This window comes from Charadrius vociferus, unplaced genomic scaffold, assembly GCF_000708025.1.
Source record: "Charadrius vociferus isolate BGI_N301 unplaced genomic scaffold, ASM70802v2 scaffold1077, whole genome shotgun sequence".
In the NCBI taxonomy this organism is placed as follows: Eukaryota; Metazoa; Chordata; class Aves; order Charadriiformes; family Charadriidae; genus Charadrius; species Charadrius vociferus.
The window spans coordinates 994,536-1,010,308 of record NW_009649168.1 but is presented as its reverse complement, the minus strand read 5'-3'; the positions used below and the strand labels follow the sequence as shown (position 1 = coordinate 1,010,308).

At 43.2% G+C, this 15,773-nt stretch overlaps 1 protein-coding gene across 1 annotated transcript in view; it reads right to left on the bottom strand.

Moving 5' to 3' along the window:
* Positions 1-15,773, bottom strand: part of MAGI3 (membrane associated guanylate kinase, WW and PDZ domain containing 3) — a 45,731-nt gene that overhangs the window by 17,811 nt on the left and 12,147 nt on the right. Inside the window, exons 4-13 of the mRNA XM_009888471.1 lie at positions 15,600-15,716; positions 13,681-13,800; positions 11,380-11,589; positions 9,910-10,084; positions 8,991-9,070; positions 6,817-6,874; positions 5,757-5,851; positions 4,931-5,119; positions 2,856-3,464; positions 1,819-1,850 (exon numbers count right to left, since the gene is read on the bottom strand). Of these exons, the coding sequence (XP_009886773.1) occupies positions 1,819-1,850; positions 2,856-3,464; positions 4,931-5,119; positions 5,757-5,851; positions 6,817-6,874; positions 8,991-9,070; positions 9,910-10,084; positions 11,380-11,589; positions 13,681-13,800; positions 15,600-15,716 (1,685 nt within the window). The remainder of the gene's footprint in view (positions 1-1,818; positions 1,851-2,855; positions 3,465-4,930; positions 5,120-5,756; positions 5,852-6,816; positions 6,875-8,990; positions 9,071-9,909; positions 10,085-11,379; positions 11,590-13,680; positions 13,801-15,599; positions 15,717-15,773) is intronic.

Here is a 15,773-nt window from a genome sequence, read left to right as displayed (position 1 = left end):
GAAGGGGTCACAGGAGGCAGTGAGGTGCTCACGTTTGGAGAAGAGACTGCTTCCCCGGCGGGCGCCCGCTGAGCTCCGGAGCACAGTGCACCGGCCCCGGCATGAGCCGCTCGGCAGCCACTGCCGAGGAGCACCGGAGATGCACCCAGCCCAGGCCGCTTGCTGGAGGTATCCCGGGGACACCACAAATGCTGAGCAGGAGGAACACACTTGGGTAGTGTGAGCCATCAGAAACTCAGTATTTGCATTATTTCTTTTTAAGATCTGATACCTGCGACAATCCTATTAGTATTTCACCAAGAAAGTACACCAAGCTTCCTGGTGGTCTCCCATCCTAATTTCCAATCGATTATGCAATGAAGTAACTCCAAATACTTATTCTGGGCTGAAAGTCAACCTGGAAAACTGGAACATGGTAGTCTGCATGTGTCTGTGCACGTTAAACAAAAGCAAAAGCAGAACAGACTTAGATATGCCCTTTTACAAAGAGTGGAAGAAAACTCCCCCAAGGGGTTTAGCAGTTTGACACTTCTTGTATGTATATAAACACAAGAACTTGCCCTTTTTAACTGAATTATTTTGCCACGCTGCTTAATGCCACTGAACATCGAGTGCTCCGTGATAAGTTGCTACTGCATGTGTGCTAGAATGCCAGTCCCCGAGTCCGAAGTATTTTTAGCACGCCTGCAGAGAGTGCGCTGACACGGGACCCACGCTGGCAAGCCCTGCGTCCTCACGCTGCAGACATTCACGCACCGAGTTATTTCGGTGGGCAGCTGCACATCTGCAAGGAATGGAACCTGCAAATCTTACGGAGCACAGCCTGTTTCGAGCACGCTGAACTTAGGTGCTCACATTATCCCACTGCTGGGACACGACTTCAATCCTCAAACAGCAGGACAAAGAGAGAAAAAGAAGCGACATCTACATCTTGGGAATGGGGTTTTCCTGAAATGAAGTAATTGGTTCTGTACAAGAAACATTTTAAAGAAACAGCTCAGTTCACCGAACAGCCTAATTCATAAAAGGAGCACTCGTGACAAAAAGATGCATTACTACCAGCATTATCAAATCAGAGGGTATTTTATTAAGCCCAAGGATTCTTCACTGAGCTAGTATATATTACAGATACTGCAACAGATCAAGCTTCCAAGAATAGTGAGTATCAAACGAGAAATGTGCAGCTATATAGAGACTGCCTGAAAATACGGATTCAAAGATAAGCAAGCACTGTAAGAAGGGAGTACTACCCAGTCCATTAACGCTATGCGAGGATGCAGAAGCATCGAAGTATCGTAAATTCCTTTAGAAATCCCATCTCACTTTAATACAGGTCATTAGCAATGAAAAAAAACCAAACCACCATATTTTGCTTCCCTTTTAATGGGTACTCTGGCAGCAGTTACTTAAGACAATGAATTTGTGCCAGCTAAGTAGATGTGGTTTTGCTAAATCATCTTGCAGATTAGCACAGGGACTAAAATCCAGAGGAGAATGGGATTACAAAAGCAGGTCACAGGGTGCACACAGACAAGAATGTCAAGTACAGTGCAAAAAAAAGGAAATAATGATAAAACTTCAGTGGCAATGTCATATTTAAAATCATGACAAATCAGTAACACACCACCATCATCATACGAGATCTTTGCTGCATTCTTGATTCTTCAATAGTGAGAAAAGAGATATCCATCACCTCCATTAAACAACTCAAAGGAATCTTCTGTGTTAAGTAGACCATATTTAAGAGTCTGTTTTGCAGCCAAAACCCACTGAATATGCTCCATCAGAAACAAATTTAAATACATCGCTAATACTCACCCCTTTGGCAGTTTTAGTAGGTGAGGGCGGACCTGAAGAAAATACAATGCAGAAAGCAATTTCAATACTAGGTCACCAAAAGTTTAAACAGCATTAAGGCAATATAATCAGCTCCTCCTGGGTTGAAAGTAATAACTGCTTATTCACTCTTCTTTTAAACGGCAAAGTGAATGTTCGGTTGGCCAAGAACATCACTTCCGAGAAGTCTCAAATTCGAACTGCTAGCTGTACAGCAAGGAAAAACATCTACTTCTCTTTTTGCTAGACCCGGTCAATCAAATCACACATCAGTGCACTGGATGCGGAGTCTTTGTGAATCTGTCTAGAGGAATTTCCCTTGCTGCCAAAGGAATCTAATTGTTTCCTTAGCTGATTAAGGAATAGCAGCATTTACACAGAAAAAGATTTTTGCAAATGTCGATGACTGTTTGAAGTGACACTCTCAGGGCTACAATAAAAGCTTCAAGGGACACTAAGCAGCCACGTGTTGCTTCGTGACTCATTCAGCTCGTTCTGGCAAAGGCACACTATCTACTCGTCAGCTTTCGGGGAGAAGATGCATTCTGGTCTGTGACTGACAGTCAATGAAGAGGTATAAACGTTAAACGCAAAAAAGAGTATTTTTTCAGGACTTTGCAGTGATCAGCTCCACCTCACTGCTGACGCTTCTTCCTGTCTCCTGGAATCACCTGTCCATTACAGCTGCAGTTACCGCAATACATCTGGAGAGCCTCAGAAAACTGTCCATCATATGCTTTGTATTACGCTAGAGACCACATTTTTGCTTTAGCACTCCCCAGACACTTGGAAGAGACAGTGCATAAATGTATCATAATAAAATTTTTGAAAAAAAAAACCTTAGCAACATGCTCTCACCCCAAATACTCAGAGTATAAATTAAACTTAGAACATAACAGCCCAGAGACATAACGAGCTGCTACTTAGCTGTCAAGACTGGACACGATTTAGGTATCACTAAAAAGAGACTTTTACAAAGCATACAACCGTATATGACAATTGTAAATTTACGTATGTACCTCCTCTTAAGATAAGCAGCGGCACCTCTGCTCCTACTGGAAACTGCTTCAGTACCTCCACCACCTGCAGATGTGTCAAGCTCTGTACGTTCTGATGGCAAATCTCCTTGATGACGTCCCCTTTCTGAAGGCCTTGGCACCACTGGCTGTCTAAAATCATTTTCACCTTCTGTCCTGTAGGACTGTCTGCAATGGCAAACCCAAAGCCTTTAGGACCTTTGACTAGCGGAATGGTGACCAGCTCTGGCTGAGAGCCTCCTGAAGATGCAAGAGAGATCCTCTGCTCAGCTGTATCCATGGAAGGGCCGTTCAGACGACCGTTGACCAACATAGGGCCCATTTTTCCATTCTGGTCCAACACAACTGTTCCTGCTATTAAATCTTGGCCGGTCACACAGACATCTCCTTTGGTCACAGGCGGTCCATTAATAATAGGTGTAGCTGTCACTATGTCTACCACAGGGTCTTCATTGTCGTCAGGAAGAGGATAGCCACGGCACAAAGTCATGTTCACATACTGATTGACAGGAACTAGCTGAAACATCTGGACAACATCTGCATGGGTATGGCCAAGGACACAACTTCCATTTATGTCTACAATGACATCCCCTGTTACAAAAGAAAGTTCAACAGCGTCAAAACCAGAAATGAAAACGCCCACACCCGTCCAGCGCTGTTCTGAGGCTCTGAACAAAAGCCTAACGAGGGAATCGCCGTGCAGTCTTCAAAACAAGGAACAAATGGTGGCCGGGCTATCACCTCTTGGCTATCTGTTGCCAAAAAGCATAAAATACTTCCTTTTTGCATTTATTCTATTTCATCTCAGAACACAGTGTACTAAAGATATAAAGTTTAATCTGCAGCAGATTTAAAAAATGATACTGTACAGCCACAGGAGATGAAGCAGCGCATGCACGCTACTGCAGGCAGATGTCTTCTACTTTAATTCATATTGTACGGCATCCTAAACTCAATCCAGAATAAATCGGATTTTTTTGGGGGGTCCTGTGTTTATTTTAGGACTGACTGAACTTAAGCTAGGATTGCGCCCACACATGTTCCGTACTCTTACGTTGTTGCCACGCATGGCTAAGCACGTATTTTCAAAACAAAGCGGAAGAAGGCTTCAGATCCTGAAACCCTCTTTCACAATTTGCATCATTTTGATCACGAAACTTTGCATGTGCAATACAATACTCCCAGTAAGCAAACTGTCTTATCACTGAAATGCCTGGGCATCAGTAAAACAGTAACTCTCTGATCACATGAACTCCAACAGGAATAGATACACACCATCTCATTCAAACGTGTCCACCACAACACAACACTGCAGGAATGTCTTCACTTTTACAGAGGAGGAAAATGAACCGCATACAAACAAGTTCAAGCAATAGGTCAGCAATGAACCAGGACATTGTTTCGTTTCATTTCATAAGTAAATAATATTAAATCATGTAGAGCATGAACTCTTCTCCTTTGAAGAGTAAAAGAGTTTATATGATATGTAAAGAAACGATTTGGCTTTTCTAGTATGCAAACTGTATGTTACAGTAAACTTATAGGTAACTTAATTAAAGGTATAATAACGAAGTGTGCAATTCTTCATGGATTGCAGGTGCACTAGTCCCTCGTTTCCTCACTTGTCCAGTTCATATAGCTTTGCTCATTCCTGCGGTAGTTTTTTTTTTTTGTAATTTTAGTATCTGGTGTTATGTTTTTTGACAGCAACAAGCAAAGCGCAGACCAGGATTCAAACACGCTATTTTTACTTTATGTATAGAGAGGGAACAAAAGAACATTCTGCAAACAACCATGAAGCCAAAAGTTTTGGCTAAAGCAGAACTACTGAAACCTTCAGAAGTGTCCTCAAATGCATATTTGTATCTAGAACATTGCTGCTTTTCCTTTTGGGGCACTGCTCTGTACAGATCTTTCACAAATCTGAAACTGACTTCATCTAGTGAGGTGTTCATATTCGGAGTCAGTGGACGGAGACACCCAACCTCCTGCGCCTCAGAAGCTGCACTCTCTAAAAGCAGCACAGGAGGTGCAAGTTTAGAGAAGTAATACTTTACCTGGTGCGATTCTCCCATCTTGTGCAGCGGGTCCGTCTTTTAACACATTCTTCACCTGGAGAAACTCATCAGGTCTGTCCCCTCCAATGATCGTAAAGCCAAATCCCATTGTACTTTTTTTCAGCGATGTCCGTATAAGTGCTCCTGTAAGCTGGGATGGATCTCTAGTGAAGACAGACTTCTCTGGTCCTTTTGAATTACGGAATAAAGAAACACAAAGGTAGGAAACCAGGGTTAGATTTGGTAAGTTTTTTGTTTGTTTGTTTGTTAAGGTGTCATAAAGGCTAATGATTTGTTTGGGTAACACTGGTTAATCTCTGCACCACTGTTATGGAGTAAAGCAAACAAGGTACTGTTACGCTCATTTCTCAGCTGAAGTAAGTGAAAGGGAAAGCTAGAGTTTGTTCATGACTGTAGTATGGATTACAAGAGAGCTGGAAATAAAGCTCTCACCTATAATTCCCAGTTTTACACTCTAACCCTTGAACACTAAGCTTAAAGTAGATCAAAAGCATAAAAATTCAAGGTGTGGTTTCACCTGCATCCTCCAGCTGGCTCTTCTAACCCTCCATTTATTCAAAAGCTGCTTATGACAACCCGCTTCAGAATAACCAAAATTATTTTAAAGCTGTCCTATGGCCTCAGTTCAATTTTAACATTTTTAAAAAATCATTCAAAAAACCCTACAGATTTGGGAGGGCAACACCACAACAGCCAGCAAAAAGACAAGGCCAATACCTTGATGAATTCCAAAACTGGCTACTTACGACGCATACTTGCAGACAAAGATATTAGTGACAAAGAATAATACAACATTCAGTGATACCTGATTTTGCAGAGCCACCCTCAGTCTGTCCCAGCTGTTTTTTCCTTTTGGCTTCCAACACTGGGTTTTCAAACTGAGTTTTCTGGTTAATATGACTGCAGACATACAAAAGATTGATCAGGATTTCAGCAGAAAGCTGAAATTTCACAGAAGAGACAACCATAAAAGATACATCTACAAACACTATTTTTTATTATCTCAGATGAATGCTCTGGAGGAATGAATGATAAACTATTAACACTGAAAGCATTTTTGTTCTTCCAACAACTTGATTTACATTAACAGCCCATACAATTTTGCCTCCTGTAATTATTAGGCAGAGTGTTCCTTCATTCCACTCTGCAAATTTTCAAAAGGTTGTAACAGATTAGAACTGAGAAAACCTGCTTTTTCTCTTGACATTATGTGCTGCTTCCATCTACCTATAATGTTTACAAAATCAGACATCACCTTTTTACTAGCAGATGCTACAGTAGTACAGCAGAGTGGAAAAACCCCATAAGTTTGAGCAGAATTTAAATACCTGTGTTGGCTTTGCAAAGTCAAAAAACGTTAGCTTGTATCTGAAGATACCGTTTTCAACTCTACTAATTTTCTTCTCCATGGTTAAAGAGAGATTTCATTCACCCTGACCTGAAGGAGATTCAGAAGAGCTCTTGCTGCAATTTAGTAGTAATTTACTCGGCTCTTTGGAGACAGCCACGAGATATAAGTTACTCTTGCTCTTCTACAGTTACCAGGTGCTACTCTTAAATCAAGTGACCCCATCTTTGTTAGAACTAAGAAAAATGATATCAGCTCATTCCCACTAATAAATTACTTCGGCTGCTACTTGCTTTCCCACCCCGAAAGAAATACCCTGCAGTGAGTCAGTAAGGTCACACCGCGGATGCTCCCACAGGGCAGTTCCTCCGAAGTGTGCACCGTGTCCTCACTGCCTCTACAACCGCTGCTGCTGGGTATGTTTAATACTTACACTGCATCACAGCCTATACATACCAAGCGCTTCATTATTTTCTGCTAAATTTGTAACTATGTCAAATTAATAATCAGCACTTACTCAACATAGTATGTTCCGTACTGAGGGTCTTCTATTTTTTCCCACCCATAAGGAAGTTCTGCAATCAAAAAGAACAAAATTCTCCATTACAGTGGAAAACCGTCCACAAATATCAGAGTTCTTACGAAGGACCAAGAGGACAGATTACAGACTCATGAAAAATATGAAGAAAATACAGGTCCTTTTTTCTTCCCTTCATTTGTTTGAGGCTGTTTCTTCAGAAGAAAGGATACCAGCCTGTTCCAGGGACCCTGAAGCGCTATAACTCTACTCTTTGTTCCACTAGATGAGGAGACTTGTATTCAACAAAATCACACCGCTTTAAACAGATAGTAAACTTAAAGACAAGATACAAACTAACCTATTTAGAGAGGAAGAACCTATAAAGGGGAAGAAAAATACATTATTTAAAATTAATCTAATTATAAATTATTAATGTGATTTGATAGTTGTTGACTTTTTAAACTATACAATATGAAGATGGTCCCACCACTTCTGCCCCCAAATGCACCACAGAAGAGCTATAAATGCCTCACAGGATCACATCCCAAGCTTGGACAACCATGCTTCCCCATTCCCATTCCTCTTGCACTTTCCGTTTAGGACCACCTGGCAGAAGTAATGCCACCTTTATTCTCTCTCCCAATAATATCAGGATATTTCACTGCATTCTGACAGCGTTTCAGTTTTCAGTCGACCCCAGAAACCTTCACTCAGAGCTGTAACAGCCACACGTGAGGAGCAAGAAGAGACCTGCACTGTGGTAGGCTGTTTCACCCTGATGTGTACAACACAGTGAGACACCCCAAAACTGGCGAGCATGTGTTTCGGTCTGGCTCTGCCTGACTCAGCACAGGCTGCCCGGGCTGCCCAGCGATGAAACGCAGCTCTGTGCGGCTGCAGCCGACCGCTCTCGTGCCACAGCGGGCCAGCCGACAGGCTCGGGCTCCCCCAGACAGCCCTACGCTAGGGGTCTGAAATAAAACATCACCTGTTTGATATAGGTACTGAAAGTTACATGTGAAAAGCTCCTTTTTACGGCAAATTCAGACTCAGGTAAGCTGGTGCCCAGCAGCAGATCATTACTGACGGAAGGTGATAAGCAGGTAACACAGAGGTCAGATTATAGCAGCTTTACTGCTCGAGTTATCCTGACCAGGGAAGTTTCAGTATTAGAATAATGGATACAGGCAGGTAGGTAGACATTTGAAGGACAAAACCGCTATGTAATCCTGTTTGAGGCTGCCCTAAGTTTGCCAGCAACAGGGATTTTCCTAGCATAGGACAGCGTGTTACCAATTATTAATACCAGCATCACTCCACAGGGTTTGACAAAAGACCCAGTGGGTCTATTCATTTAAATGTTGTTCATTTGGATATCCTGCATCTCTCCGTTTAAAGTGCTCTTTTTATCCTGTGGTGAGCTGCACATATGTTTAATAAGCAGCAGTATGCGTCCATTGCTCCAGCTGGCTTCATTATGAATACATGATTGTTACGCTGTGCAATTTAGGAAGACGACAGGCTATTCTGAGTCTGCCTCGGCTTTTGTAACATATCAGACATTTGCTGAAGATAGAGCGATTTGGTACTCTTTTTTAGCTGACTAAATTGCGTGACTATGTAGGAAATGGTTGCAGGAATTGTCTGTAGGCCAGTCATGAACCGGACCTGTAAGTCTGGAAGCAACAGCGTAAAGAGTTGAAGGGAGTCAGATTGTTCCCTCTACCTACGCATTCAAATATCTGTATCATTAGCAATAGGCGTTATGCCATACCTTCTTCCTTAGTCCTATATTCTAGCACTCATGGCCCTCTTCCTCCTGCCATATTCCACCTGCACAACAGTTCCCAGTGAGATCGTCACTAATATATGCAGCTTTCTCCCTAGCAATGATAGTTACTGAACAAAATATCTCATTCTTGTCTCAGGAATGCAGATAACCACACCATTCAGTCAGATTCTACTACTCCAGCGAAAATACACTGCGGACTTTCACAGTTTTCTGTGAACTCCTATGGCCACCAAACTCAGGACACTCAGCACTACACTGCCCGCTCCAGTCACATGTACCAGGAAGAAGCTTCCACCACAGCAGTAACACACCATGTCCAGCTGTGATAAACTCAGACGTTTATCATCCACAGCTGACAAAGGAATTCTGAACATCTCACCTCCATCTTCGCAATCTTCGGGAGCTTTGGCTTTCTTACAGAGCCGCGGATCAAGCCATGTCGTTGTCTTGGTGTTATGACTGTGGACAGAACACCTCCCATTAGAAGAAGAGAACTCCCTCAGATTGGAGAAACTTTGCTTTACTCTAACTTTTAAATATTTACTACTACACGCAAACTGTAGCCTTTAGATAATATGACCTTTATTTGTGCCTCAGTCACACCATAAAATGCTAAAAAAAGGCAACAACGATGCTCAGAGGTATGGGCACACTGGAGACTCTCCAGGACAGATGTGAAATGTTAGAGGTACAAACACCCTCCCCTGTCCCCAGGAGCTCATGTGGGAATATCAGCTGTTTCTACCTGAAAGGAAACATTTTAACCTCTTCTTATGCTTAACAAAAACTTAAGGTTTTTGTTTCCTTTAGAAATTAGTAAGTGAGGCTGTTTCCCATGCACACACATGAGCTGCTTTCCTATCCCAGGCTTCAATCTGGGCTGTTTGTATTTTTAAGCACGCATTCCCAGCCAAGGAACACAGGCAGCGAAGAAAGAATAAATAAGCTCTCAAATTTCAGAGAAATTTGACATAGTGAAGGTTTATATGATGTTATACCTCACCTAGCAATACCCACCCAGCTTTTGTGAGATACAAAACTCATATTACACACAAACTGACTTTGCTCGTGGAACCATAAAGCTTTCCTGCGCAACGGCAATCGTACCGAGTATGCAGCATAGATGACTATCAGTAAGGAACGAAACAGCAGAAATATATTAAAGTTCATACAGAAATAGAAGCAGTAAGAGCAGAAGGGAGGTGTAAGAGCAGCAGGCAGCCTCCCGGACTGCAGCCCACCAGCACTCCCCCTCTCCGAAGGGCTCAGCGACCCCTCCGCGGCGTCGGTCTACTCACTCAATGAAGTAGATCATGCCGGTGTCGGTATAGGCCATCTCCCAGTTCTTGGGCAGCGGTTCCAGGGTCTCATCCCTCGACAAGTAATTTCTGAAGTCCATGGAGCTGCTTGTCTGGTTGTAGCTGGGAACAGGTTTCATCCAGTCAGGAGAATCTGAATGTTTTTCTTTGTTTTCTGCAGTTGTTCGGGGAAAGTGTTACTATTTGTCAGATGTTTATGTTGTTTCTTACAAAGAACCACCCTCTTAATCTGGCTACGAGTGGATGTCAAACACGTCCCTGTATGTGATGTGCATTTTTCCACTACTTTTTTTTCAGCTGTGAACTTTGAAAAGCTGACATGAAAACACTGAACTCTGCTTTTCCCCTGCCAAACAGAATTAACCTCGTATTATGTGTCTGAGCCTACGCTGAAAAATCAATGCTGGCAGAAATCCAAGTTGACTACACTTTGTTGCCGTTCCTACACAGAAAACAGTGTTTGTAATGCCATCAACCCCCCCAAATCCTACTAGTATTCCTCAAAGCACCAGAACGAAACGTGGAGAAGACCCAAACTGCAAATAGAACTAACACCACCCTCCTGCAAGCCACAACAAGCTCCCAAAAATCCCTGCAGAAAACTTTAAATGCAAGTCTCCACCCTCCAGTCCCGAGGTCATGCTCGGTACCCTCCATCACGCGACAACGTCCGTGACCTTCCCCTGACCACCCGCCTGGCCACCGGGACGCTCTGTGCCCTGGTGTCGCCAGCCCCGGAGCTTGCGGGATGAGGTCGGCTCTGTTCGGTGAGTCTGTCTTGAACACTCACACAGGGGATCATCTGCAAATGCAGTGTGACGGTTTCTCCCCACCACCACTTCTTCCCCCTCGAGACGAGTAACCGTGACGGCGAAAGGAAAAGGGCGTCCTGCCAATCTCCGAAATATCTGACCGGACACTGGTCTGGTCTCATTGCGCTCTGCTTTACTTCCCTCCACAAACTCCCCTTTAGGCAGTTTCAGGTTGTGCGACAGTTCCCTTAACCAAAATCATCTGAAAATTTTACAGCATGAGCTAGTGTCGCCCCTTAAACCAACTGTTTTGCTAAAATCTCCTGCACACAAATTCAGTAATCTCCTCAAATTAAACAGTAACATTTACAGGGTAGGAATTATACTCTGCAAAGTAGTCCGTTACTTGAAGAGTGCAGATTTTTCCTTCCTCCTCCTGTCACTGGCCGATACCCAGCACTACATGTTCTCTACTGAGCAGTGCATTTTATGATGCAATTGCACATCTGGCTGGGAGAACAGCTGTTTCTTTTTAAGAGATAATTTCAAAATTGAGTAGAAAAACCAGTCTGAATAGAAAACTGCCTTCAAACTTTACCCAAACTAAGGAAGCGGTTCAAGCAAGCATGAATGTTATTTGTGTGTTTCTTATCCATTCATACAACACTTCAGGGAGTTTCTCCCCGTGTCAACCAACCTATCCCTCCGCTGCCATTAACTGCTTCCTTCTCCTCCTCTTCCTCCTCTTCCGGCAAAGAACTGTCCATCCTTTGCATTTTGCTGACGGATGTGGTTCTTTTCCTCTGCGATTCGGTATCAAAATCATTGTCAAAAAGAACTTGATCCACTGGATCAGGCTGAAAGGGGCTGGGCTCTGCTGGAGGCTTCGGAGTACCGTAAAAATTACCTGACGACGAGACAGAAATGAAGGTCACTAAAGCGCTGATACTGCTGGAAGTACTGGCAGTGGCAGTGAGCGTTTTATTGCTCATGTGATGCCTTTTTGGTGAAAGACCTGAACTGTAACTTAACTTCTTCAAGAAGATATCAGCACTACCAAAACTCAACCAACAGTCAAACCCTATTTATTCCTACACTGTCTGTTTGCCAACGATGCTATTGTACACCAGAAAACAACAGGTTAAATTCAAAATCTCTATCCTGCCACATGTTTTCAAAGAAAAAGACAGATTCGTTACTTTGCCTGGAATTCACTAATGTGCCATAAAGAGACTTGGGGAAAAGTCTGAGAGAAGTAAAACAGTGAAAATCAATTGTTCTTACTCTATATACTGTTTAACTGATTAGCAGAGTAATATGCAGCAACAGAAACACATTCAAGTCAAAAAGCAAATTAATTTTGTGCAGAAACATAAAGTAACTATTTACATAAAAACAGCTACAAATAAGCGATTTTAAAACTAGTCCTACAAGTTTCTACTGACGATACAGCTTCATCTAAAACAGATTTGTACTTGAGAAAAATGAACAGATTTTTACTTCAAAATTTTAATCTAAACACAATGACCAGGGATCATCTGTTGTTTTCTGGAAAAGAATTACAGCAATTGACCTCTCTCCTGATGGTTTAATCCTACTTATGACAGTGAAGGCAAGACTTACCCAAGAAAAAAAAAAAAAAAAAAGAAACCCTTCTGCAAACATCAGTGAGGGTGAGGCTCAATGCGGTGACAGCCAGAGAAAGGGGAGCTACGGGGAAAAAAATTAAAGTGCTAGTTTAGTCTCAGTTTGCTGAGGACATTTCCACAGAGAGGGCGATGTTAACAGGCAGCGCGAGACATGGAGGTACAGAGCCTTTCACAGGATCTTCTGCTTTGCACATTTTCTTTCTTTTCCTGTTTTTTTTTTGGCAGGGGGAGGATTCAAACTCATTCAAGTGCCAGTAAAACCACCACCTATCAAAGAAGTCCTCTAGATGCATGCTTAAAGTTGCTTGAATCAAATATACGTTGTAATGTAATGTAAATGTAAGTAAAAATAAGGCAGGTTTATAATCTGGTAAATTCTGTTGAGCATCAATGAAAGCCGCACATGCTCAGCAGTTCTGAAAATTCGGCTGTAATTTAGTCAACTTCAAGTACAACTACAAAGTTCAAGAGAAACCTAGCCAGATAATATTCCAAGTTTTATCAACTTAGATACAAAAAGCAATGTGAGGTGTTGGCCATGTGTTCCGTTCAGGCTGCCAAGAGGCACGTCGTTCAGTAGTGAAACGCAGCCGAGCCCCCGCTGCAGCCAGGGCCCGGGCGGAGGAGTGCGGACACGCAGGGCTGAGCCGGGCAAACCGCTCTCTCCCCCTCCCACTTCAAAGGAAGGTGGGCTTGGGCCGTGTCCCGACCCCGCAGTGCGGACCCTTAAAGCTACCTCTGACTGCCATCGAACCCTTAGAAAAAGACCAGAGCCGAGCAAAAGCCCATCACACAGCAGCAGCTCCGTGACTCCTCTGGATAACCGGTTCCTGACGGTTCACTACCTCCATTGCAGGTTTTTCCTCATCAGACGTAACAAAACTAACATTGCTACAGATTTGGACAATCTGGTCTTGCACTCCTCAATTTTTCATTGCAAAATACTTTTTTTTCCCCTGCTGTATCCGAATTTCCCTTGCCTTCTGTCCTTTTGATGTGCATCTCTGAGAAGAACACGGCTCTGTTCTGAAACAATATTGACTATGAATTCCATTAAAACAAAATGCTACCAAGCACACAAACATTTTAAGAACGCTTGCTCAAAAACACAGGAGGGAAAATAATCAGATTGCATCAAGACTGGCTGAAACGCAACTTGTGACTGTGACCACTACTCCTCTTCACAGGTACTCCAAAACCAGGTTTAACGTTGCTGCTCTACTGGTGTAAGGGCCACCAAGAGGCAGCCCTTGGTGCCTCCTCCTGGTACAAGGAGCTCCACTTACACCAAGATACTGCACATGAGTACTGGGTCCTCATCCCCCCTCCACTGAACGTCACCAACATACCGTCATACGTTCCACTTTCTAGCAAGGCTCCACTTTCTTCCAGTGCTTTAAACTGCTCAACAGGAATGAAATTATAGTCTACCCCAGGGACCTCCCCATCTCTGGGAGCCCTCGTAGTGCCTGGAAAGACAGAGAAAACACTCTTGTAAGATACTTCAGTGCTGCCTGTTTACAAAATGCTGCCTGCTGTACAATTCAGTAAAAACAATACATTTCTGAATCTTTATACAATGATGATGTCACTCCAGTAAGACGAGTTAGAACACTGGTGAGCAAGTGAACAATAATATATAAAAACTAGGCCAATAAATTCTGTAGGAATGACAGTGCTGGTATTGAGGAAGGAGGAGAAAAAAGGCTGGGTGAGGTGGTAATTAGAGAGAATTCTTTCTTATGGTCAGTGAACCGAAAACTTACTGTGTGGAAGCTGACGATGCCCGAGCTGGGCAATGGCAGTCCGGGGCTCTGGGGAGCTCTGTAAGAGCTGTTTCCACCAGCACCAACTCGCTAATTTGGAATGAGGTCCACGTGACTAAGCACATCTGATTTTTGTGCCACCAAATGCATAACTGGGCACAAAAGCTATTATTTTTAACCTTACAATTCAGAGTGTAATTTATCTATACTCCAAACTCCAGCTATAAGTAAGCTTTTCAAAGTAATCAGTAAATAGCTGTGTTAATGCAGAAGTTCTCAAGTGTTATGTTTATAAATATGGGCCTCCTATAGGTATAACAGCTTAATTAAAGCTCTCCTGGAAATGACTCCACTGATTCATTACTGCTGTAACTTAACAGCATTTTAAAGGCATACGTCAATTTTTTCAGGCAGCCGTAGGAACAAGAGCTGCTAGTAAACAATCTGCCTTTCTCTACTGTTATCTTTTAAGAAAGTCACCACCTCTTGGGTATGCTCAATATGATAATGATGCTAAATCGCGAATGGAATTCCTGTAGTTACAAAAACGTTAGCTGACCAACTTTTAAGTTTTCAGCACAAGGAATATTTAAATACAATTGGTGATGAGCCTTTTCAATCAGTGAACCTTTGAGACTAGGTAAAGGACGATCTTGTGATAATTAAGAAATGAAATGGCGCAGAAGGGTGAGAAGCAAGGACAGGGTATTTGGCAGCTGTCAGAGCGTCCTGTACGCTGATGGTGCTTCCTACAACCCTCCGCTGGCGGGAGCAGCACCCGTTAGGCACCGCGCTAAGGGCAGGTTGGACCCAGGGATGCCAGCAGATGCTCAGAGCGGAAGGGCTGGCATAACCGATGGGACAGGCCCATCCAGATTCTCTGACTAATTAATTTCTGCTGTGACACTGAAGTTTGTCCACACGCTTTTTCTCCCTCTTGTTCTTGGGCCACGGGTTCACTCTCCCTCTTGCCGCCGCCTCCCTGTGCCGTGTTCTCGGGATGAGCAAACACCAATTTCCCACGACCTTCTGTCCCGGCGTCCCTTTCTCCGTACGACACCTCCTGCAGCTCTCCCTCCAGCTGCCCTGCTCTGCCTGTCGCGCCTGGCCCTCTCCAGGTCTAGGCTTCCTCTCTGTGCAAAAAGCGACACCTTGACAAAAATCAGGCCGTGTCTGCACTGTCTGAGCACGCTGAGGAAGGGTTATTCCCCATGGTGGCTGTGGGTATTCAGACAACTCACCAACTTACGATGAGTAAAACACAGACATTCCTGAAACACTCTGAGCTTTGAACACTGAAATTTTTGCTGTTTTGTCAGTCCGTGTTGGCCGTACCTTTTCATTGCAACATAAGATGTGAAACGACTCGAGCAAAGCCATTTACAGAAGTTCCTGCTGCAAGGTACAACCATAAACCAGACTAGGAGAGAAGGTGTTTAAAGCTCTCAAATTATGTTGGTTAGCAGGAACAGATCAAATGAGGATGATCTTTACATACTTACAAGGGATGGTTCTCAAGTAGAGATTGTCTCTGATCACTTGCTGGAGTTTATGGTCTATCGAGCCCTTCTGGAACTGAAGGCTCAGGTAGTGGCGCAAGTCTTTGTTGATGACTTTTCCTTAACAAAAAACAACAAACAAGAATAACTTAAATGAACTTAAATAAAAATTGAACA